At 43.0% G+C, this 24,165-nt stretch overlaps 1 protein-coding gene across 9 annotated transcripts in view; it reads right to left on the bottom strand.

The window, feature by feature from the left end:
• Positions 1-23,741, bottom strand: part of cnot1 (CCR4-NOT transcription complex, subunit 1) — a 30,894-nt gene extending 7,153 nt beyond the window's left edge. The window contains exons 1-32 of one of the 9 annotated variants that reach the window (XM_086297868.1): positions 23,608-23,741; positions 21,922-22,220; positions 21,359-21,466; positions 18,369-18,467; positions 15,405-15,473; positions 14,854-14,908; positions 13,265-13,468; positions 12,965-13,133; positions 12,506-12,632; positions 11,799-11,909; positions 11,486-11,656; positions 11,238-11,365; positions 10,725-10,965; positions 10,440-10,559; positions 10,003-10,125; positions 9,717-9,868; positions 9,024-9,174; positions 8,625-8,823; positions 8,415-8,543; positions 6,905-7,029; positions 6,511-6,797; positions 6,343-6,421; positions 5,943-6,182; positions 5,619-5,759; positions 5,348-5,527; positions 5,018-5,134; positions 4,818-4,928; positions 4,615-4,692; positions 4,098-4,275; positions 3,652-3,806; positions 3,135-3,431; positions 2,901-3,041 (exon numbers count right to left, since the gene is read on the bottom strand). In XM_086297868.1, coding sequence (XP_086153994.1) covers positions 2,901-3,041; positions 3,135-3,431; positions 3,652-3,806; positions 4,098-4,275; positions 4,615-4,692; positions 4,818-4,928; positions 5,018-5,134; positions 5,348-5,527; positions 5,619-5,759; positions 5,943-6,182; positions 6,343-6,421; positions 6,511-6,797; positions 6,905-7,029; positions 8,415-8,543; positions 8,625-8,823; positions 9,024-9,174; positions 9,717-9,868; positions 10,003-10,125; positions 10,440-10,559; positions 10,725-10,965; positions 11,238-11,365; positions 11,486-11,656; positions 11,799-11,909; positions 12,506-12,632; positions 12,965-13,133; positions 13,265-13,468; positions 14,854-14,908; positions 15,405-15,473; positions 18,369-18,467; positions 21,359-21,466; positions 21,922-22,023 — 4,587 coding nt within the window. In that variant the 5' untranslated portion in view covers positions 22,024-22,220; positions 23,608-23,741. Of the gene's footprint in view, positions 1-2,900; positions 3,042-3,134; positions 3,432-3,651; positions 3,807-4,097; positions 4,276-4,614; positions 4,693-4,817; positions 4,929-5,017; positions 5,135-5,347; positions 5,528-5,618; positions 5,760-5,942; positions 6,193-6,342; positions 6,422-6,510; positions 6,798-6,904; positions 7,030-8,414; positions 8,544-8,624; positions 8,824-9,023; positions 9,175-9,716; positions 9,869-10,002; positions 10,126-10,439; positions 10,560-10,724; positions 10,966-11,237; positions 11,366-11,485; positions 11,657-11,798; positions 11,910-12,505; positions 12,633-12,964; positions 13,134-13,264; positions 13,469-14,853; positions 14,909-15,404; positions 15,474-18,368; positions 18,468-21,358; positions 21,467-21,921; positions 22,221-22,650; positions 22,672-23,607 lie in introns of those variants that run through there. The other 8 variants (XM_086297873.1, XM_086297865.1, XM_086297870.1 and 5 more) reach the window with 8 other exon arrangements.
• Between the last annotated feature and the right edge of the window lie 424 nt (positions 23,742-24,165).

Below are 24,165 nucleotides of genomic sequence, written 5' to 3'. Positions count from 1 at the left end.
TCATGGAGTGGGTGGGAGGTGTTATCCAACATTGTCTTTATCTTGGACAGCATCCGCCTCTCCGACACCACCTTGAGGGAGTCCAGCTCCATCCCCACAACATTGCTGGCCTTACGGATCAGTTTATTAAGTCTGTTGGCATCTGCGACCCTCAGCCTGCTCCCCCAGCATGCAACAGCATAGAGGATCGCACTGGCCACCACAGACTCATAGAAAATCCTCAGCATTTTCTGGCAGATGTTGAAGGACCTCAGTCGCCTCAAAAAATAGAGACGACTCTGGCCCTTCCTGTAAAGTGCTGTGGTGTTTTTAGCCCAGTCCAGTTTATTGTCAATGTGTACTCCAAGGTATTTATAGTCCTCCACAATGTCAACACTGACCCCCTGGATTGAAACAGGGGTCAAGTGTTTCCTGGTCTTCCTGAAGTCCACGATCAGTTCCTTGGTCTTTGCCACGTTGAGCTGCAGATGATTCTGCTCACACCACGTGACAAAGGAGTCGACCACAGCCCGGTACTCTGTCTCATCATCCCTGCTGATGCATCCAACCACCGCAGAGTCATCAGAAAACTTCTGAAGATGGAGGTCTCTGTGCAGTGGCTGAAGTCTGTGGTGTAGAGGGTGAAGAGGAAGGGGGAGAGGACAGTCCCCTGTGGTGCCCCTGTGTTGCTGATCACCTTGTCAGACACACACTGTGGGAGACGTACATATTGTGGTCTTCCTGTCAGGTAATCAACAATCCAGGACACCAGAGAAGCATCCACCTGCATCGCTGCTAACTTATCACCCAGGTGGGTCGGCCTGATGGTGTTGAAAGCACTGGAAAAGTCAAAAAACATGACCCTCACAGTGCTCGCCGGCTGGTCCAGATGGGTGTAGACACGATTGAGCAGGTAGATGATGGCGTCCTCTGTTCCGAGACGAGGCTGATAAGCGAACTGAAGGGGATCCAGATGTGGTCTTACTATGGGTCGCAGCTGGTCCAGGATGAGCCTTTCCAGGGTCTTCATGATGTGGGAGGTCAGTGCCACGGGCCTGTAATCCTGGGGGCCACTGGGACGTGGCGTCTTTGGTACAGGGACGAGGCATGATGTCTTCCACATCACCGGGACCCTCTGCAGACTCAGACTCAGCATAAACAGTTTATGAAAGACTCCACACAGCTGGGGGGCACAGGTCTTGAGGACGAGGGGACTCACTCCGTCTGGTCCAGCAGACTTGCCTGAGTGAAGTCTCCTCATTTGCATCTCAACCTGGTATTGAGTGAAGGTGATGGGTGGGGGAGGGGTGTCAGGAATCTCACAGGAGGCAACATGTGAAGAGAGAGGCTGGCACAGTGGTGTGGCTCTGGATTCCAGGCTGACTGCAGGTGAGGTTGTGGGGGTGGGAGCAGACACTGTGGTGTCGAATCTATTGAAAAACAGATTCAACTCGTCGGCTCTATTCTCACCTCCCTCAGCTCCCCTGCTGTTGGTTGGCCTGAATCCAGTGATGGTCTTCATGCCCCTCCACACCTCTCTCATGCTGTTCTGCTGGAGTTTCCACTCCAGCTTCCTCCTGTAATTGTCCTTAGCCTCTCTGATCTTGTCCTTTAGTAACACCTGGACCTTCCTCACCTCCTCTTTGTTGCCCCCTCTGAAAGCCCTCTTCTTGTTGTTGAGGAGGGCTTTGATGTCCTTAGTCACCCACGGCTTGTTATTTGGGTAACAATGAACAGTCTGAGCTGGAACAATGGAGTCGGTGCAGAAAGTTATGTAGTCTGTGATACACTCAGTAAGCCCATTGATGTCCTCGGCGTGAGGCTCACAGAGTGTTTCCCAGTCGGTCACCTCGAAACAGCCCTGTAGTTCCGCTATTGCCTCCTCTGACCACCTCCTAACAGTCCTGGTGGTCACAGGTTCCCTCCTCACAATTGGCACATAGCGGGGGGTGAGGTGAATCAGGTTATGATCTGACCTACCAAGTGGGGGGAGGGAGGAGGAGCTGTATGCATCCTTGACGTTAGCATACAGTAAGTCTAAAGTTCTCTCTCCCCTGGTGGGACAGTCCACATATTGTTTGAATGTTGGTAGTGTATTGTCCAGTGATACATGGTTGAAGTCACCCGAGATCACAATAAAGGCACTCGGGTGCTGAGTCTGTAGCCGAGCTATGGCAGAGTGGATAGTGTCACATGCAGCTGTGGGGTTAGCAGAGGGGGGAACATAGACAGCCACCAAGATGACTGTGAGCTTGCTGTCATTCAGGAGGCCTGACAAAGGAACTCCAACCGCTGGACATCACTGTGAACCGGCCGTTCAAAGTAAGGCTGCGAGCGGCCTGGGAGCGATGGATGAACGATGGAGACCACAGTTTCACCAAGAGTGGAAGGCAGCGCCGGGCGAGTTACGCCACAATTTGCCAATGGATTGTAGATGCTTGGGCTAACATGTCTGCTGGCACTGTTGTTCGAGCTTTCGCAAAAGCCGGCATCATTTCCGAGGAGCCGCACGGCACGGAAAGTGACTCTGACAGTGAAGAAAGTGAACCTGGCATGTTTGATGGAGATTTAGCGCAGCTGTTCAATTCAGACACAGAGGATGAGGACTTCGATGGGTTTGATTGATGACTATTACCGGTAATAAAAATGTGAGTACCAAACTCAGTTTTGCTCCCGCTTTATTTTTAAATACGCACACTTGTATGCGCCCTATAATCAGGTGCGCCTTATGTGTGTGTTAAATACAGTAATGGCACACATAACTGAGACTGCGCCTTTTAGTACAGTGCGTCTTATGGTCGTGAAAATACGGTACATGTATTCACCACTCCAACTTGGGCCATAGGCCAATGATCAGTTCCATGAAAATCCAAGTAGATTTGTATTTGTGCCTTTTGGGTTAATCCCCTTTAAAGTCTTACCGTGGCTAGTCTCTTGTCCATTTCAGGGCCAGCCTTCTCCACTGCCGTTTTCTGAATGAAACAGCAAGCAAGTTCACAGTTGTCTTGAGCAATTCTGGCTGCAGCCTCTTCCATCATGTCCCTCTGTTGGGGTGTTGGTGCCTAAAAGGAAAACAAGTTTGTTATTTGATGCATGCTTTTCCTCTTTCTTCTGTAAACTAGCAATTTAAATACACACCCTCGTGGAGGCCTTACCCTCAGAGCTGCAGCAAAGCTATTCTTAAGGTTGGTGGCAATGCTCATGAGCAGAGGCTCACGGCAGGTGATCATGGCCATGCCAGCAGTCAGGTTTCTCATCATATGGTGCGCAGCCACACGCATGCGGGACTCTTCAGAATCCAGAGCGAAGTCCTTCCTGATGATCTGCTCACAGGTCGTCATTGCGATTTTGATAGAGCGATCGACCACAGGGTGCACCAGCTCCTGGACGGCACGCTCCACTGACTGACGCACACATTGCTTTAGCTGAGGATGAGCCTGCAGCAGAGGGATCTAAGAAAACAAGAGCAGCCCAAGAATGAGAGAAACTACTAAGAAGAGATCCAAACACATGAAATGATTACTCATTAATTAGTTACTCTCGGTGTCATCAGGTCCCTGAGGGCGTCTAGTGTGCGTAGCTTCATGTGTGCATAGCTGAAGTGTATAGAATCCTGCAACAGTCTACAACTCTGCTCAGACGCCAAAATCATGACGCAGTCTTTATACTTACGTTGACATTTATATTGATGTGGGGAGCCAGGCCTGCCAATGCATACACATTGATGTCATGGTAACTAAACTGCGGGGTGGGCGGCCCGGTCGTTGTACAAGTGGTGGTGGTTGCAGCTGGGGTGGAGGGAGGAGCTGCAAATGGAACAAAGTCTCCTGTTGGTTGAAAATGCTAATTTGATTAAAAAACTCCCAAGAAAAGGCAAAACAAACAGCAAGCACACAAAAACCAACGAGCTTCTTAAAGTGTTCTCAAAGGACAAGTGATGGCCCCAACATGACAAGATTACAAGTAACAATAAGATTCTGACATGTTCAAGTATTCAAAACAAAACTATTCAAGTTTCAGACGTAACAGAAGTAATGCATTTTGTTTCTACATGACAAAAACAAACATTTGAGATGTTTAAACTACAAAGACAATTTAAAGAGGAATAACATGATCACCTGCAGTAGAGACTGGCAGCATCTCCTCTGGAGGTTTTGCCTCCTTCTTTGGTGCCGATAGCTGCTCCTCGAGGTTCTTTAGCTTCTCCTTGTCCTTCAGCAGGTTTCCTGGCTTCAGCTCGTTGATGTCCAAAGATAAGTTCTTACACAGAACTTCAATCTCAAACTTCAAATTCAACTGTAGTAAACAAAAGCATGGAAGCAATGAACTTCTGATACCTTTTTATTTACCTAAGGAAACGTCAGTCACTTGAACTGTAATTTTATTCATGACGTTAAGTGATAATGACGGTTTAGACAAGTGCAGTTTTCAGTGATAAGACATCCTGCTATGCATCATTGTGCATTTAATCTTAATTGTTAAATATCACTCAGTGCATCCAATCAAAAACAGGAATTATGGGAGGCAGCTCCACTGTTGTTACTGTAAATGTAAAACAACCGGACTGGAGTTTAAGACTACGGTACAAATCCAGATGTGTTTTCTAAATAGCAACACACAAGGCTAACTTATTACCTTCAGGTCATGTTCCTGATGCAGCTCAGCGAGAACATTCATGATGGCCATAGTCCAAGGATTCTGGGGTCTGAAAACCTGTGGACTCAAAAATATAATCACGCTGAGTGGTTTGGACATTTCCCCCCACTGTATATATAGAAAAGTTGGTATATGGGCCATACTGCTTAGGGTCTACTGAGAAGTACACCTATATTTCTCACCATGCTTCGCACGCTGGACTCCAAAACTTTGGCCACAAAGGGAACCACATAGAGCAGCTCCTGCTGGCCTTTCACATAAGCTTCCAGTAGCAAAGACTTTACTTCTAGATCCTAGAAGAGGGGAAAAATAAAAATTAGGCCACTCTGAAGCACAAAAACCAGCAGATAATTTTACGGAGCAAGTAATAAAATGCTCTTACTGTATAAAGGATAGGCTTGTTTTTGGCCAGTGTAATCATGCCTAACCAGTGGCCAAGGTTCTTCAGCAGGGAGCGATCAGAGAAGTTGGCAGCTGCCTTGTCTGAGGTCAGAAGCACCTGAAAGACGCAGGGGAAAAGTACTTTACAAAGGATGACAGTTTACCAGAGCAAAACCAGTTTACCCAACATAATAATGTGACGTGTGAGAAACGTAACTACAAGCGCATCACACTAGGCAAGTTTTTGGCAATAAGACAGCAGAGCTCAATCCGACTTTTGGTAGAGGTGTCAAACATTGCACTGAACTAAATATTCCGTCTTTAAGTCTACCTTGATGTTCCTGTAGGTTTCATTAAGAACCATCTTCACAAACTCGGGGTTTTTCAGTGTGTCCAAAAAGTTCGAGTAGAGGCTGTGAAAGTTGGGCTCGATGCTGACTCGCTTCATCACCAGGTACTGAGACACCCAGGGCATGAACTCCTCTTTCACCGTCTCTTTCAACTCCTCGACCTGACAAAAGAAATGTTCTGCTTTTAAAAAACAGCATCTTTGATTATTAAGGTTGTTCTAATGCAGTAATATTTTGTTTCTTTGTCTTTACCTTCTGAGTCATGTTGGATTGAGAAAGGTTGTTGAAAATAAAAGCAATCTTCTCCTGGACATTCTCCGGAGGTTCTACGATCCTTTCCGTTTGGTCAGTAGCCACCAGCAGGGTGTCAATGTTGGTAGTGTTTATGGAGGGCTGTAGGTAGGAACGGAGACTATTTATTATGATTGTGTGTGTGTGTGTGTGTGTGTGTGTGTGTGTGTGTGTGTGTGTGTGTGTGTGTGTGTGTGTGTGTGTGTGTCTATGTCTATCTATATCTAGATATATCTCTCTCTCTCTCTATGCTGCCGCATGGTGTCCGGTCAAAACTGAACTCACAGGCACATCCTTCTTGAAGTTAGTGGCTGTCGGCCTTGCGATCGTGGACGTCTTAGAGGCTGTGGTTGTAGGCGTGGTGGTTGTGACGAGGGTGCTGGGCTGGCCTGGCTGTGGGGCTTTAAGGCCGGCAGGTTGCTGCGACTGTGCCTGGGCTTGTACTAGAGCCAGGCTCCCAGGTGTGGTGATGGACCCCTGCATCTTCACTGGAGGGTCCCGTGACTGTTGTCCATACTCAATATACTGCACACACAGGATATTTGAAGATGCAGAGCGACAGATTTAATTTAGCTGAATCAAAGGCGCGCTTCTCTCTCCAGCAAGAGAGAGAACTAAGTAAAACTTAATGAATGCTGATAACAGAAAAAGGATCACCACAAATAAATTAAGGAAACCTGATTACCTCTTGTAAATGGTGGGGGAATTGCAAGAAGTGACCAATTGAAGCCAGGTGCTGACAGTACTGAGGGTAGTCCTTTAGCCTAGGGGAGAAAAAAAAAAAAAAAAGAGATGTCAGCTGTAACATAACGCCTTATACTTACACTTGTTTTGCAAAAGAAAAAGCTAGTACCTGTTTTTGAACCGATCTAGGGCAGCAATTCCAAAGTAATACATTTTGGATCCGTACGGTTTTCGTAAGGCTTCAAGAACATATCGGAGGGCCAAACCCAGGGCCATGTAAGTGACGAGACCTTTCTCGATTATTCCACCAAAAAGACAGGCAGTGATATGCAGCTCCTTGTCTGGGTACTGGGGGAAGAATCTGTATTCCTCAAACAGGTTTCGAAGCATGCAGTTGAACACCTCTCGCTCCCGCTTGATGGTAGAATCCTTAAACCTTTGCAGCATTTCCAAGACCTGCATGAGTCCAATGACATCACATATGAATTGTTTGACAAGTGTGGAAAGGATTCTATTTGAAGAGGAATGATATTCGCAGAAAAAAATGTCATGTAACTACTCACTTCATCCACAGACATGGTTGGGTGAGGTGGGTGGTTGTAAATGCGCTGGAAGTAACTGTTTGCTTCGTCATCTATTTCCTTACTAAAGTGCTGGTTTGCTTCGGGCCACACCTGAGAAAGGTCGGCTGGGAACAGAAAAGCACAAGTGATCATTTTAAGTCCAACAATGAATAAGAATGCACTCATTTTCACTATAATAAAACACAAAAGTGTCTTGGTTTATCTACAACACGCAAGTCACATTGTTTGTGTTGTTTAAAATTTCTTCACACACAAGAAAAAGAAAAGAAAAATTCCCGTAGGGGCCCTTTCGGAAATGTTACAGAGGCGAGCAAACACAACAACAACAGCTGAAACTGAATGACCTGATTCAGCCCAAAGTACAGGCGACAGCTGGAGGTCAATAACAGCTGAGAAAACTTCTTTCACCGTTAACCTTAAAACACCAACATCTAGGGCTGCGCGATATGACCAAAATCAAACGTAACATTTTCTGTAAAGTCTGTGAATCTCGGGCAGCTCGACCTGCGTGAAGTGTTTCCAGCTGCGCGTCGTGTAGCTGGAGTCGAGTGTTTTAACCGATGCATGAAACGACACATTTTTAGACACAAGTTGTAACGGCCGACATTTTCTTTGTGAGTATTTATTGCACGGCATGCTGCGGGGAAAAGCCTGTTCTAACGTTTGAGTCTAAGGTCTATTTTTTAAGCACCTGACGGCTCTTTTTTACTTCTCATCCGTAAATAATCTGCTCTTTCACATGATTCAGTTTATTTTGAAAAGTCTCAACAGGATCTTGAGCTTTATTGTGAAAGGTTTACGTGGAACATTAACAAGCGGACACGCGATGGTGTTACCGTCGTTGTTGCTAACGACAACGCATAAAAACAGGCGCTTGTCCGTCCGTAGTGTGGTTATATTAAATATAAGAGAAAGAGAGAAGTTTAAGAAATGAATATAGCCGCTACAGTGACCATCAGAACGATGAAAATAATATTGCTGTAAACAGTTTATTTTACGACACCACGAAACAAACGATAGCGTGAAATGAAACGACAGACGTTTTTATATCGTCATCCGATATATATCGTCGTATCGAACAGCCCTACCAACATCAATCATTCATGTTCGTCTTTATAGACTGGATGAAAGAAAACAAGTGTCTCCTCATCTTAGAGGCCTCTAACAATTCAGTACTGTAGACAATTACGTCATGTTGAAGAAGCTGAAAAATATTAAAGTGGGGCTGTCAGCAAAAGCAGACAAGGAATGGAAGACTGATCTGTATTTCCTCTCACACTGAAGTCTACAATCATTTTATGTAAAACAAATCACCAATTAACTTGTTTCAGGAATAAAATCTCACGTTAAGGAAACGTTTTGGTGCGGCAGACAAAGTGCCCTGAAAGCCAATTTCTTTAGTAAGTGATTGTTGTCAAAAGCAGAGGAAATACAGTGCTGAGCAGCGCGGGGCGGGGCTCTCAGTCACACCACTACCACCACCACTTACAGGCCTTCATCTTACTCTGCTGAAAGGTTGGTGGGTTCAGGCCCGGTGTGCTCATCTTCCTGGGACCAAAAGGATCAGTGCTCCCTGCTGGCATCCCTAGACCAGGACCGATGCCCGTGCCCAGTGGACCTGGAAGTAACAATAATGTCACTTTTCTGCTTCACACTTGATAGCATGTTTGGATTGAAATACAAAAACCTGAGGTCATACCAGGGAGTTGTGAGGGCAGGCCGGAAATGCTCCCAAAAGGTGTGCTGGGATTAGGATTGGGAAGTGGTGGAAAGGCTTTTGCTGGAGACTGGGGATTATTGAAAGGTGTATTCACTGGGGTTGGGAAACTTATGCTTGGATTGAGGGAAGTAGCTGAGGGCCCCAAATTCAAACCGCCAATGCCACTCAGAGGGTCCATCTAAACAAAGGGACATAAAGTTAAGCAGGCAGGAATGGAACAGAGCTACTAACGTCAGCTTTTTACAGTAAAAGAAAACATGACAGAACTGTTACAGAAACCCAAAACATTGTACACTTTATAAAAGTGTTAATATCAAAATTAGCATCCACAAAACCAATCATGAAAATGTATTTCAAAAGACGTGATATGCAAGATACCTGTACAGGTGAGATGGCATCTAGGGTGCTGGTGCTCGGGGCACGTCCCTTTGGCATTACACCTGGTGGTGGCTGTCGGGCTTTATTCATTACATTGCTGCAATTAGCCACCATCGTCAGGATAGTCTCCGACAACTCCTGGGATACACTGCTAAGGATTTAAAACAAAAACAACATACATGTAAGACAGATGTTACACTGCATCGAACCAGCGTTGGGCTCCACTCGAAGCTCCAAAAGTCCAGGAGCATCAAACAAAAGCCCCTTTTCCTTTAGCACCTACTCGGATCAACTGGCCACAGTTTTCCACTAAGTCAGTCTCTGGTGCTAAAATAGTACCCGCTCGGCCGAGGTTCAAGTGATCCAAGCAGGTACTGAAATGCGATGTCACCAGAGTGCATGCTACTGATTGAGAGATGAGTCGTGAAAGCAGCACGTTCACGAAAATCACAACCGCCATTTTCATAACCTGGCATCGAGGGAAATGGCTACAACTAAGAAGAAAAAGCCGCGGCCCGAGTACGATCACCTCTGCTTGTACCTTTGTTGTAGTGTGTTGCATACCAATTACATCACAGGACGCTCGCTCGCGTTGCTATGATGACGACCACGCACAAAAGGTGGTGCGCAATTGCAATGGAAAAAGCAGTCGATCCGAATAGGGGATAAACACCAGGCTTTAAAGTTCCTCACCCAGCACATGACTGCAAGCAGGCCAGCATGGTGGCTAGAGTCTCTGGAGGCAACTGGGCACTTTTGGGCTGGTCCTTATCAGGAGCCAAACCCCCCATAATGGATGGACAGCGCCTCTTCAAGAACGTCACACAAGCTTGGATGAAAGGTTCCTGTCACAAGAACAAGAAATATAATTAATACAAAACCAGACTTTTCATGAAATACGTTTAATGTTACACTAGCATAAACAGGAAACCCATCTAAAAAGACATATCGATTAGCAATCATTAGTTTAAAGACCTACCCCGTGCTCTCTAATTTTGTCAGTAAGCCATTTATCGAGTTTGAGGTATTCACGACGCGAGGCAAGTGCAGCGAGATCAATAACAAAGGCAAACGGAGTACCATTCAGCAGCATTGATAGAGACTGTAGAGAGGAAAAACACATTCATGTTCACATTGGGTTCACTTAATTTGTCTCCATTTATTACATGAAACATTTAATAATCCACCTTTACAACTATAGACACGGACTCTTTAAATCCAATAATCAGATTATGTACAGAGGTCTGTTATTGCAGCAAATACAATGTTTTTAAATATTAAATCAAAAAAAGTTTCTAAGGAGAGAACCGACATGCTATACAGCGTGTACCTTTACCCTCTACCTTAAATTCAGATGAAATGTTACAAGAGTACAAAAACTTTAATGGTCAAGGAGAACGCAGTATTCTAACCAACCTTTAAGTCTTGGGCCACATCCAGGATGCGAGATAACTTTGCTTGGTCATACTGCTCCCCTCTCATGTACCATTCAGCCATCGAATGCATAATTAGCTGACGTATGGAAGGAGACTGTCCCTGCAAGACAGACAGACAGAGTTTTGTATGCAAGCAGGATTTTTTTAGTTTTTGTTTTTGAACGACGCACCAAACTAGTAGAAAACTTGAGAAACACTTAACTGAAGACATGACTTGCCAAACAACATGTTACCCAGCAACACTGATCTAATAACAAACACCAACCTGTCCATGCCAGGCATAGTGCAGGATAATGGCGGAGTTGGGGTGATTTCCCAAAAAGATGGGCATCAGGGTGGAGATGAGCTCGTGGCGCAGTGTGTGCCACGAGGTGGTAATCTGCAGTAACGCCAGCACCAACATGTCGGGGCAGTGTTTGATCGGGAAGCTGAACAGCTGCTTCACCTGCTCATACTGGCCCACCTCAGACAGTCGAAGCAGACTCTCCACCAGATCCAGACTTTTCCTGTGAAGAATTACAAAAAGATGAGCGCTTTGGCAGAGTTTTAAAGTGTCGTGGTAAACTTGATTTGAAGTGATGGATTTTTTTTATTTATTCATTTTTTACGTGACCACTTCAGTACACACAGAGGTCCAACTTTGCCTCCAGTTTAAGAGCCCATCAAGGACACCTCAATTACATTTTTACTGCTTTAAAGCAAAATCTGAAGCCACAGTAAGAAAAATACGCAACGGCACACCGTTCTGCAGAGGCAAGGTGATATTCAATTTCCATACCATGTGGCAATCTCTCTATTGTCATCCTCTGGTGGGGCCTTGAGGATGTCAATGGCCACAGTGTGACAAGGGTAGTCAGCAAAGCAAAACACGTCTGGGTTCATCAGGGAGTGTTGAATGAATGACAACTGGAAAAAATACAGAAAAGATGCATTAAACTACACAAATCTATTCCAACTTGACAAAGATTCCTCTCATAATTTTCCCCAAACACCTGAATTTTTACCCTCTCGATGAACATAAGTTACCTGTCCCTCAGCATGTTTCCAAGGCCGATAGATGAGATCCACAGGAAAACTTTCAATGCCCAGCCCTCTCTGGATCCCATACACCACTACCTGCAGGCCTTTGCTGTCTCGGATTATAAAGCCCGGGTGGTCCAGTTCATATGTCACCTCTTTGAAGTTGAGATTGGGATTCTAGGGTATAGGTTAAAAATAAATAAATAAATAAGCAGTGAAAATTCAGTCATTAAAAAGGATTTTTTATTTTTGTTAAGTTTTCCATCTCAGCGTTTCCTGGAAAATTTCTGGTTTTCAGATGAACTGACAGTTCACTTACCACTTCTTTGACAATGTCGATGAGGACCTCAACGTTCCATGTATGTGTCTGCGAACCATCGTTCTTATCTTTCCCATCGCTCCAGATACCGCTTCCTGGAGCAGAGATAGACTGCAGAAAGAGGAAAGCCATCAATCATCCATCAAAATCTGTGTTTGAGCCACCGTCTCCACCTTTGTCCAGTACCATGGGACAGAGTGCACTCACATTTAAAAACAAGAGAAGAGCAAAGCAGGTACGCCTGGGCTTTGATAAGGTTTCTTTTTAACATTAAGCCCACGGCGTGAAGGCTTAACTAAGAGGGACAGAAAGAGCCGAGTGTCGAAGGTGAACTGCTACATGCTTACAGAACACAGCATCAGACAGAAGGGCTGCTCGGCCTTGTATGATAACAGGGTACTCTATTCGACTTCATTCTGTCAGTTAAGGCCGACTTCAGCATGAAAATAAAACATGTGCACACGGAGAAGCTGCCTGACATTGAGAAGTCCACAGCTGTGCTAGCCAAATCTTTAACTGGTTGATAATAAAACAGTGTGAACTGCTAGACTGTCTCCTGCACTCAGCAAAAACAACAGCAGTTTGAATCTTCATGTTTGCACTTACAGTAGTTCATGGCAAGTCTGTGTGAAGAGAAACTAACTATGAAGCAAACCAAACAGCGTTCTTACACTTTCCTGTCCCCTCCATCAAATAAAGAGTCTCACCTGGAGTGGGATGCCGTCAGTTAGACCAGAGTGGGTACGAGCCATCATGCCCAGGACCCTGGCTACCTGGCTGGCCGTCACCTCTCTCACCCCATATTGAACGATTATGTTTCTGCACTCGTCCAGACTGAAGAGAGGAAAGAAAAGGTCAATGTTGCCTACAATCCGTCATTACTGAGCACTCGCATGTAATTTCAGACCAGAACTTATATTAGGACAGGATTAAGTAATAACTCACTTTGAGGTTTGTGATAAAGCGTGTTCAAACAATAAAAAGACTGCCAGTTTTCTTTCATATTTATTTAACACAATTTACCAAACACGCAAGAGCTTCTTGGTGCCAACACACGGTCGTTCAAATGATTACTTAGAATTTAGATACAAGACAAATAACTGTAGTCACAGGTTTATTTCTTTTAAATCACTTTGTTCACACAGTTTCAAACAAGCCACACTCACCTAGCACAGAAACCATAGCCAACTTCTTGAATGAATTCTGCAAGAGAACTCTCCATCCTGGTCTTAGCTAACTCCCCCGAGTCAGGTAGGATCCTGTCCATGAGAATGTCCCGTTTTTCAGGGTACAGCAGTGGTGCGAGCACCACAGGACAGCGCTCCTGGGGGAAATCTGACAGCAACACACAGAAAGCGTGGCAGAGTCAGATTGGGAAAACAAAACTGGCCGTTTCACCATATCGAGTCAGTCTGCGTGCATATTTAAGATTTACAATCAGCCCCCCCCCAACTGATCCTCCATACCTCGGCAAAGTGTTTTGAGGAAGGCGTCAATCTGCTCTTGCCCTACCCCACTGGCTCCCTTCTGTCCAAACAGTAGATGGGAGAGCAGTAGGTGCAGCACCTCTATGGCAATGTCTTGGAAGCCACCTTCTTGGTTTCCTCCAAGATCTGCGTCAACGTATGACCGCAGGAGGTCTGGAAGTTTCTGCTTGATGAACTGAGCAGCTGAGAGAAAAAAAACAGTTTATCATGTGCTTTCCTGTGTACTATGTTTGAAAAAAAAAAAAAAAAAAATCATTAGGTGCAGCTAATGTGAAACATTTAAGTGATTAAATGTTCAGAAGAATGATAGGGACAGTACGCCATGCCTTCCAGAAATGACTGCAATCAAAGCACACAATGCTCCTTAATGCATCTCCGCAAGAAGCGTGTTTGTGTGCAAAAGAGATGAACTGAAATCTTGAAACAAAGTCAAGCTTTCTCTGCATTGGTAAGCGTGTGTGTGACAGGTAGAGCTGCCACGATTAGTCGACTAGTCACGATTACGTCGACTATCAAAATCGTCGACGACTGATTTAATAGTCGACGCGTCGTTTGAAGCTTTGTAAGATCCCAAAAGACGCAGAAATAAGCAGCAGGATTTAAGAGTGTAATAACGAACTGAAACAGAAGATGGCAGCACTGCATGTACAAGGATGCCAGCTGCCGTTAAACCCCGAAGAAGAAGAAGCAGTGTCCCAGAATTCATAGCGCGGCCCAGCTCAGTTTCCAACAATGGCGGTAGCTAGTTAGTTTTAATATTACTCTTATTATTCTTTCTGGGTCATAAAATAAACGTTTAACATATTTTCAGGCGAGAATGTAGCTGTGTAAACCTCAAATATCTGCTCAGTTTATCAGGACACCGCATATTTTCAAAAACGCTCCGACGTTTTCGGAGACGTCTGTTACCCACTAGCTCGATAGTTAGCCGGGGGCTAGGCTCACTAGAGCCATGAGAACACCGTAAATCGGTTTGGCTGATGCAAAACGAGGGATTTAGGAGAATGATCAACACCCTAGACAAACGCTACACAGTGCCGTCCCGCAACTATTTTTCTATTGTTGCACTACCTGCTCTATACACGCAGCATCGAGCAACGGGGGAGACAGAATTTCAAGCAGTACAACATTTTTCGGCAACAACAAAACGTGAGACATTTGTTGTTTTTATGTTTATTTATTGTTTTTATGTTCAATCTCAACTGTTACGAAGTTGATGTGCAGTTAATAAGTGCAATAAATATTTATACTGGAAAAGAAAATCGTGAGAGAATCATGATCTCAATTCTAAGCAAAAAAAATCGTGATTCTCATTTTATGCAAAATCGTGCAGCCCTAGCTGGCATAAAGAATGCAAACTGCATACCAGCAGCAGACTACCAGGCTCATTTCAGCCAAGATTTTAAGACAATTCAGGAAGAACAAGCATGAAATGTATTAGTTCATCTTTAGAAATACAAGATTTGTTGGAAATATAACCGTTTGTTCACTTTACTGACAAATACTGCTAGAAAAACACTGTTTATTCACTGGGTTTAAATAAATGAAGGTGTGCTAGAAAAACTTACCAAAGCCACGAAGGTCTGTGTTGCTGGAGTTGAGCAGAGCAAGGCCAAATATAACCTGAGGGGTAAAAAAACAAAACACTTAAAAGGAGAGCCTAATGTTTGCTTGATTTCATACAGAGAATCTTTAGATCAAAATTTAACTTTATGTTCATACAAGTGCCAAAGCTACTATATTGCATTTACATTGTTTTCACTTGATCCTTTACCACCTAGTGTCATCGAGGCCACTTGTCCTTAATTTGTCATTTTTCGCTGAAAAGTTACAAAATACATTCTCATCTTTCAGGAACTACTTAAATTTTCTATTTAGCCCAGAATGGTGGGAGCTACAGTTAAGTAAATCATTGCAAAGTTGACTTCTGTCTGTTCAGACATCAGCATATGTGAAAGCTTTGAAGCTCGTCTTCTCTTCTTTCCAAAACAGTTTGAATTTTGTTTAAGGGAAAAACTGTCTCGGAGTTAGTCATTTAAAGAATGCTTGTAAAATGGGCTCGCTGATGGGCCAATGGTTTAAAATAAAGAAAGAAATAAAGTTGATAGAGCGGGCTTACCTCTTGGACTTTGCTGAGCTTAAGAACTTTGCTCAATTGAGTGAATAAGTGAGCAGATGGCTTCAAACTCTGAAAGACAATTTAAATCAACAATGAAAACCGGTTGTTATCTTGTGTTTCACCTGAAGGTTGAAAGACAATTCATTGTTAGTATTCGTAAACACCTTTAACATGGGTGTCTCGAGTTTGTCTCTCAGCTACTTAACCCTTTAAGACCATAGAACCAAGTTCGCCAGAGCTTATCTTTATATTTTTCATGCTGTACTGCCAATTTTGGGAGCACTTCAAGTTGCTATGCATCAATACAACCGTTATAGCCCAAATTTTAATAATATGTCTGCATTAAATCCATAGGAACTACAGTGGGGCAAAAAAGTATTTAGTCAGCCACCGATTGTGCAAGTTCCCCCACCTAAAATGATGACAGAGGTCAGTAATTTGCACCAGAGGTACACTTCAACTGTGAGAGACAGAATGTGAAAAAAAAATCCATGAATCCACATGGTAGGATTTGTAAAGAATTTATTGGTAAATCAGGGTGGAAAATAAGTATTTGGTCAATAACAAAAATACAACTCAATACTTTGTAACATAACCTTTGTTGGCAATAACAGAGGTCAAACGTTTACTATAGGTCTTTACCAGGTTTGCACACACAGTAGCTGGTATTTTGGCCCATTCCTCCATGCAGATCTTCTCGAGAGCAGTGATGTTTTGGGGCTGTCGCCGAGCAACACGGACTTTCAACTCCCGCCACAGATTTTCTATGGGGTTGAGGTCTGGAGACTGGCTAGGCCACTCCAGGACTTTCAAATGCTTCTTACGGAGCCACTCCTTTGTTGCCCGGGCGGTGTGTTTTGGATCATTGTCATGTTGGAAGACCCAGCCTCGTTTCATCTTCAAAGTTCTCACTGATGGAAGGAGGTTTTGGCTCAAAATCTCACGATACATGGCCCCATTCATTCTGTCCTTAACACGGATCAGTCGTCCTGTCCCCTTGGCAGAAAAACAGCCCCATAGCATGATGTTTCCACCCCCATGCTTCACAGTAGGTATGGTGTTCTTGGGATGCAACTCAGTATTCTTCTTCCTCCAAACACGACGAGTTGAGTTTATACCAAAAAGTTCTACTTTGGTTTCATCTGACCACATGACATTCTCCCAATCCTCTGCTGTGTCATCCATGTGCTCTCTGGCAAACTTCAGACGGGCCTGGACATGCACTGGCTTCAGCAGCGGAACACGTCTGGCACTGCGGGATTTGATTCCCTGCCGTTGTAGTGTGTTACTGATGGTGACCTTTGTTACTTTGGTCCCAGCTCTCTGCAGGTCATTCACCAGGTCCCCCCGTGTGGTTCTGGGATCTTTGCTCACCGTTCTCATGATCATTTTGACCCCACGGGATGAGATCTTGCGTGGAGCCCCAGATCGAGGGAGATTATCAGTGGTCTTGTATGTCTTCCATTTTCTGATGATTGCTCCCACAGTTGATTTTTTCACACCAAGCTGCTTGCCTATTGTAGATTCACTCTTCCCAGTCTGGTGCAGGTCTACAATACTTTTCCTGGTGTCCTTCGAAAGCTCTTTGGTCTTGGCCATGGCGGAGTTTGGAGTCTGACTGTTTGAGGCTGTGGACAGGTGTCTTTTATACAGATGATGAGTTCAAACAGGTGCCATTCATACAGGTAACGAGTGGGGGACAGAAAAGCTTCTTACAGAAGACGTTACAGGTCTGTGAGAGCCAGAGATTTTCCTTGTTTGAGGTGACCAAATACTTATTTTCCACCCTGATTTACGAATAAATTCTTTACAAATCCTACCATGTGGAGTCGTGGATTTTTTTTTTCACATTCTGTCTCTCACAGTTGAAGTGTACCTCTGGTGCAAATTACTGACCTCTGTCATCATTTTAAGTGGGGGAACTTGCACAATCGGTGGCTGACTAAATACTTTTTTGCCCCACTGTACATAAATTGCAAAAAAGTGCAATAAACTACAAAAAAAATGGAAAAAAAAACAAAACTATTTTTTTACATATATTTCTAGTTAGAGAAATTTAAGAACTTTATCCCCCAAAACTGTAAATACAAAAAAGTTGCACAAAATGGTTTCCAGAGGAAATTTGTGCTTCATAGTTTTATTTTTGAGATGCACCATTTTTTATGGACTGCAGGAAAAACCAAAATAAATATCGTAATGCAAATTTGCAAAAAAAAAAAACAAACAAAAAAACCACCAAACACACAAACAAACAGCATGTGCATCAAAAACTATTTCCAGCAGTTCCAAGAAACAATACAGAAAAGCATAAAGTCAAACAGGACTTTTAAAAACACCAGTATAGGCTTATAAGGCCCTGAAGGTAAAAAACAAAAACTGTTTTCTGCAAAAAATGACAGCACTTCCGGTTTTGGGCAGGTAATGGCGGATATGTGATAGTTCGCGCTGACGTCTATTCCAATGCAGGAAGTGTTTTGAACAGCTGATCGGATCGGCAAAGCCTGTTTCTGGAATATTATGTATTTGTTAGCTTGCTTCCACCAGTGTGTGAATGTGAGAGTGAATGAATAGTGGCATTGTAAAGCGCTTTGGGTGCCTTGAAAAGCGCTATATAAACCCAATCATCATCATCATCATCATTATTATTATTATCATTATTATTATTGTTGTTGCTGCAAGTGCTTTTTACGCAGTTTCTGCAAAGCTTTATGTGGAAGGAAACTGACCTAGGACAAGCTGATGGCACAAGATGTAAGTACAACTCCTCCGGTTTCATATGCAAAAAAAATTACTGCGCTAGCTTACGTGGTTGCAGAGCTACAGGAATTTAAAAATAGTTACACAACATGGAGCGTGCCCACTCCGACCGGTCTTAAAGGGTTAAAGCCCAACATGTAAAAAAGTGGTTTAATAGATCAAGAGCTTATCTTACTGATACGCTGACATTTCAGCATCTTTCCTTACCTTCTGGTAGTGCAGGGGATTGTCGATGGCGTAGCACAGAGTAGAGATAAAATTTGGTTTTGATATCAGCGACACACACTCCTGGATCAGAAACTGTGTCTTTGACAGGTTGGAGGAAAAAAATAAAAAAGTTTAGGGTGAAGAACAAAATCAGAAAACTCATAAAAACAATAACCAGACTAAGCCATTTTAATTAATGTAACTTTCCTAACAGAGTTACCAGTGACTTATGAAGTATAGGTTTCCCCACTTACAGGGGCACAAACAAAGCTGCACAGAGACCGCAGTGAGCTGTCAACACACCAAACTGCATCTCGGAGAAAGTGTATTCTGTTTTTTAATAACGTCAAAGACACAAACAACGTGCATTTCAGGGGTTTAAGCTAATTTTCTGATTATAATAGCAGTGTCCTAAGCAAGGATTCATCTTTCTTCTGCAAGTTTTGTTTGCCCAACTCCACTATTACCAAATATGAAATGTATAAGATTGTCATTAAACATAAAGTGTGAAGGAGTTGATGACAGATGCTTGTGTCTTACAGCTTACAACATCAGAGCTCAGTTAATAAGTTACTGTCAAAGTGAAAAGAAGGTACTTGTACTCTTGGACAGCCACCCACAGTGGACTCACACTTTGCTGCTGGAAGCTGATTTTATTACAATAGTTGCTCCAACAGTTTAAAGGTAATTTCAAAGGAAGATGTATTTTCATGTTTTCATGGCCAACAGCTTTCAGAAAATGACAGATTTAATAACAAACGCTAAGTTCACAAAAGAAGAAGAAAAATAAATATGATACTAAACAGGAATTGATTACATCAGCCTTCTACGTATTACTGGGGCTCCAAGAAGCAACAGCAGTCCGACTCTCAAGAAGAGATGTGAAACTAAACCAGAGGTTAAAACGGATCTTACCAAGTGAAACCATTTTACATTTTAGTTTCCATATTGCAACCCCCTAACCCTAATGTTTTGTTTACACCATTTTTATTCTTTCCAAATAGAGTCTAGTTGAAATTCGAGCAGGATAAATTTTTCTCTTCATTTCTGCCAAATTACTGCTGTAAACACAACCAATAATAAGTTAAAGGAAAGTTTCAGGCAACTTTAAAAGACTGATTATTTTCTGAAGTTGTTTGGAGCGAGAACAGAGTTTCTGGTCATCCACTGCTAAAAGCTTACGTGTCTGTTTGATGTTGGATGATCTGATAGCCTCGTGTTGGTGTTGGTGTTGTTCCCAGACCATCATGAAAATGTTGTTCCAGGTTCAACATTGCAAGTGACCAATCACATTGTTGTGACGTTATTCTTTTGCGCGCCAAGCCATTCGTGCATTTATGAAATTCCAATGTTGCAAGGACAATATCAATTCTGCTTACTGTTTATTAAAGGGTCAGGGTCCGTTGATCGGCGGACAGAGGCGGTTTCTCGCAGCTTAAGTACAGTTTTTTGTTTTACGCCGGTTTTTCCCGAAGTCGCAAAAGTATGACGTCACAACATTCTGATTGGTCACTTGCAATGTTGATCCTGGAACAACATTTAGTATGATGATCTGGGAACAACACCAACACGAGGATATCAGATCGTGCTTTGATGTTAGTCATCAAGTAAGTAGATGGCAGTGCAAGGGTCAGAGTCTGTAACTACTGTATTTCTGACACGTCAAACGCCTATATCCTTATACATTACATTAACTGGTGTTCAAAATGGAGAAATTGCAGCCAGCGGTTGTATATTTACAGTTATTATCACTACAGCAAAACAAAAGACCCCCAATGTTGCAAAGGCAGTCTAAGGAGCAAGCACAGACAATTAGTATCAGCCCCATCTCCATCCCTAAGGTCTAATATCTCAACTCTCACAGAGTTCACTGATGCCACATGTGTTCACAGCTGTATAGAATAGAATGCCTTTTACTGTCACGATTCTCACGTACAATGTGATACAGAGCATCTCCTACCCAATGCAAACATGTGGGAAAAGAAAGGGGTGTGAGGTGCACAGTTCTGCAGCACTATATACACATGAACAGTAGTCAAAAAAAATATAAAAAAGTAAAAAAAAAAATACAAATCTGCAATAAAATAAATAGTGTTCTAAATTTATGTGCAATAAGCCACACTGTAAATAAAGTAACGCATAGTAGTGATTGTAGTCTGTTTGAAGTCGTTGGATTGGGGGGTGAAGTGTGTGGTCAGTGCATGTGTGAGTTCAGGGTGGTTATGGCTTTTCTGTAGTGCTTGAGTGAGTCATGCTCAAAATACTATGAAAGGAATGGGACATTTTGCTTGGAAACAACATCCCCACTGAAATTTAAAAGAAAAGAGGCGCTGTTACTTTGTTATTGGTCCTTGTTTCTGTCATTCTAGCGGTAATAAATGTCAAAGAAAAATGCCAAATTCAAAGAAAGCAATGAACATATCCTGTGTAAACATTTAAATTTTAAAAACACCATGCTGCCATTTGGCAGCCAATTTCTTATCTACATGCTCCATGGAGCATGTCTTTATGGATCCAGCAATTTTTCAGGATCAGGCCTTAAAAAAAAGAAAGAAAAAAAAATACCCTTGCAGAAACTGAGGTATTCTTCCTAAACAAAGTGTGTGTATGCTGTGAACAAACAGCCACCTTGGAGGATGTCAGTGAAAACATATCAAAGGGTAACAACAAACAAATTTAAAAACATTTAATTAAAATGCCACACCGCACCTCCTTAGATCCCCCATCAAAATCTTTTCCAAGTACGAAGAAGTTGAGATAAGCAATGGTTGAGCAAACTGAAGAACAAACACGAACACTCGGCCACCATGTTAAAGCTAAGTGTGTTTTCCACCTAATGGCTCTGCGCACATCCCTTCTAGTAAGACGAAAACCTGTCAAAACCCACTCAAGAGTTTTGTTTTGCTCCTCTGGCAAAATTTAGCTGCAGCCTTATATGACAACAGCACATATGAAAATCCAGAATTCAAACATCTCAAATTTAAAGTTACCTGGTGAAAGTCCTTGCCACTGCTTTTACCATCGCCACTGAAATCCACATGGGAGAAGAGACAGCGTAGTAGATGCCTGTCTGCCTCAGGACCGTGACGATTTACAATCTGGGAGAGCACATGAAACACACCAAAATGTCAGAACATGTCACACAGACCATCACAGACACACTAAGCCATATAAAGTTCAAGTTTTCATAACAATGTGGCCACAAGTGAAACATCAAAACGGCAAGACCGTGTCCTCTTTGCTCCTCCTTTCACCGAGGGAAAAAGAGCACTGCCCAGCTGATCCAATAGTATCTTGAAAGTGAGCCAACTTAAACTTCTCTGATACGCAGACCCTGATCAACATTGGGCAGTCCTAGCGTATTAGCATCATAAAATTTACACACACAGCTCTCTAAAACAGAAGAAAAATGCAATTTTTTGTTTAATTAAGGTTTTAAACATCTACAACTTTAAGTGAATAGAATATCTTGTGGTGTTTAAGTATTCCAAGATATCTGTTTGCAAATTTAAAATTAAATAAATAACGGTAAAGACTTTTCGCTACCACTCACATGCTGTATTTCCTGCTGGCTGGCTCGGTAGTTTTTCTTTGTTAAATTGTCCACCAGATAGCTGATTTGAGACAAAGCCAGCGAGAGCGAGTCAAGATTCATTGCTGGTTGGGGCGGAAGCAGGCGGCCGAGCACGGCGCAAAATCACCATTATTCCCCTTTAGTCACTTCAGTGATAAGTTACTTCTGCTCCCCCCCCCCAAAAGGTGTGAATAATGTTGACTTCCAAGGTAATGGTGGGTGGGTGGCTCCCGGTGCTAAGTAGGTAGAGTCTTTCAGTTTAAAATCAAGTTCAGCATCTGAAACAAGAAAAACAAACACAAAAATCACTTTGAAATATAAGAGAGAAACTTACTTTTGAGCTGCACTAAACTTTATGTGCAGCCTAGGTGCCACTAATGAGGCCTACTTGAATGACAGACCCAGCAATGCAGTGAATAACTGCATGGCTACTTATCTGCTAATAAATTCAGAAACAACAGTGAAAGAAGTTACTGCCACACAGTTTGGTACAACATATGCACTAAGATTGTATAGGGTTGCATAAACTACACTAGGCCTTAAAAACACCGTAATGTTTGGAACAGAGTCACTCCGGTTTGGTCACTTAATGAAATGCCCCCCAAAAAAGTACGTGGCGTTAAAAGCAACCAGCCCTGAGTTTACAATGAGAAAAGGACAAGTGTGGAAATCACACACTGAAACAAAGAGCAGGCTAACGTAACTTACCAAATCTTGGAGAGTACCTATGCGCAAGCATGAGACATTTTTATGAGCGTTAACAGATTCATAATTTACCCAAACGTCTTAATATGCGAATAAAGACAACGTTTAAAAAATGTCAAGATTCAGGGACCCGGTTCATGTAGCAAGTAGTGAAACATGCCAAATACTCGAGCTAACTATCACCATGACGCTGATAAACACTTGCTACGGAGCAGTTAGCCCTTATGTTCACCGAATATTAGCTTCGTATTAACATAAAACATGAGATGTATTATTGTTTACTCAGCCAAGTCTAAACGGGAATTTAAATCGGATCGATACCATTCGTCGCTGATTAAATACCAACATTAACCCATTACCAGCCCCGGGTGCGAGAGTACAGGCTAATGCTATCTCATTAGCAATGTGAAGCTAACGGCAACGTGAGTCCCGTTTCATGTTGGTTATTGTTATACAGCAGAATCGAATAAAATGGCATTCCTTTTACACATTCAGATACAAGTTGTTTATGTAAGCAACTACTAAGGTTTGGAACGCCACATTTGGCCGGAAGCCTGAAGGCCGCGAGCGCAATACTCGGACGGGTTTTGCGCGATCATGTCAGCTAACGTTAGCACTAACCTTTTTAACGCTAGCCTCGCTCTCTCTTCGGGCTCCGACTAGTTTATGGAATCGCTAACACTTTACTTAAAACTGCTATCTTCGGACATAACGTAAATCTCACGTGTTACCTGAACAAATACACGTATACAGCGGTACCTTCGCTACACGAAAAACTTTGCTAAATTATGGAATTTTTACTTTTTTGCGTTCACCAATATGACAGCTGTTTCTCAGCAAGTAGACCTCCCCCGCTCCGGGAGCTAACGGCTATTCTCCGTATTAATATCGCTGCTTTTGTGCCAATTTCTCAACCTAAAGCAATCCACGATCATTTGTTAAATACATCACAAGCCTCACCGTGCTCTCAATAAAGTAATTCAGATCCTCATCTCTTTTTGTTTCTCGGAACAAACTTGACGAAATGGAAGGGTTGCCGTGCCTTCAATTCAGTTTGATTTTCAAAATAAAATGGCGACTATCACCGCCGCGGCGCGCTCACGGTTCGAGAGAGACGAGTGCGTGAACTTATTCGCGCGACACACACCTGAAACCGCCACATATTCAGTCTGTATTTTATTCATTTAAAACGATAAAAGAGAAGAAGTTATATACGACAAACAATGAAACTGGCGATATTAAAAATATCTAAATAAAAAGGTTTGCTGTGCAGATTTTTTCCCCCTAAACTAGGAAGGAATACATTTTAAAGGGACCTGCGCAAATTTCACACGTGAAGGTGAGCAGGCTGGTGCTCTGCAGCCTGTGCTTTCTGTTTCTTTTGTAATGATGAAAACGATGTCACTGGGGTTGTAAATTCAGGGACATGGCAGACGATTTGGGTTTCATTAGGTTGTAAATAAAAAAGGATGGTACGGCTAAACAAAAAAAGATCCCACCTATAGCCTGCAGGGTTGG

This window comes from Aulonocara sp. 'chitande type north' Nkhata Bay, linkage group LG7, assembly GCF_057382095.1.
Source record: "Aulonocara sp. 'chitande type north' Nkhata Bay isolate Kocher_YH1m ecotype deep benthic linkage group LG7, A_spYH_male_GT1.1, whole genome shotgun sequence".
Taxonomy (NCBI): domain Eukaryota; kingdom Metazoa; phylum Chordata; class Actinopteri; order Cichliformes; family Cichlidae; genus Aulonocara; species Aulonocara sp. 'chitande type north' Nkhata Bay.
The sequence above is the reverse complement of the archived record's forward strand: the minus strand, read 5'-3'. Positions and strand labels throughout refer to the sequence as shown.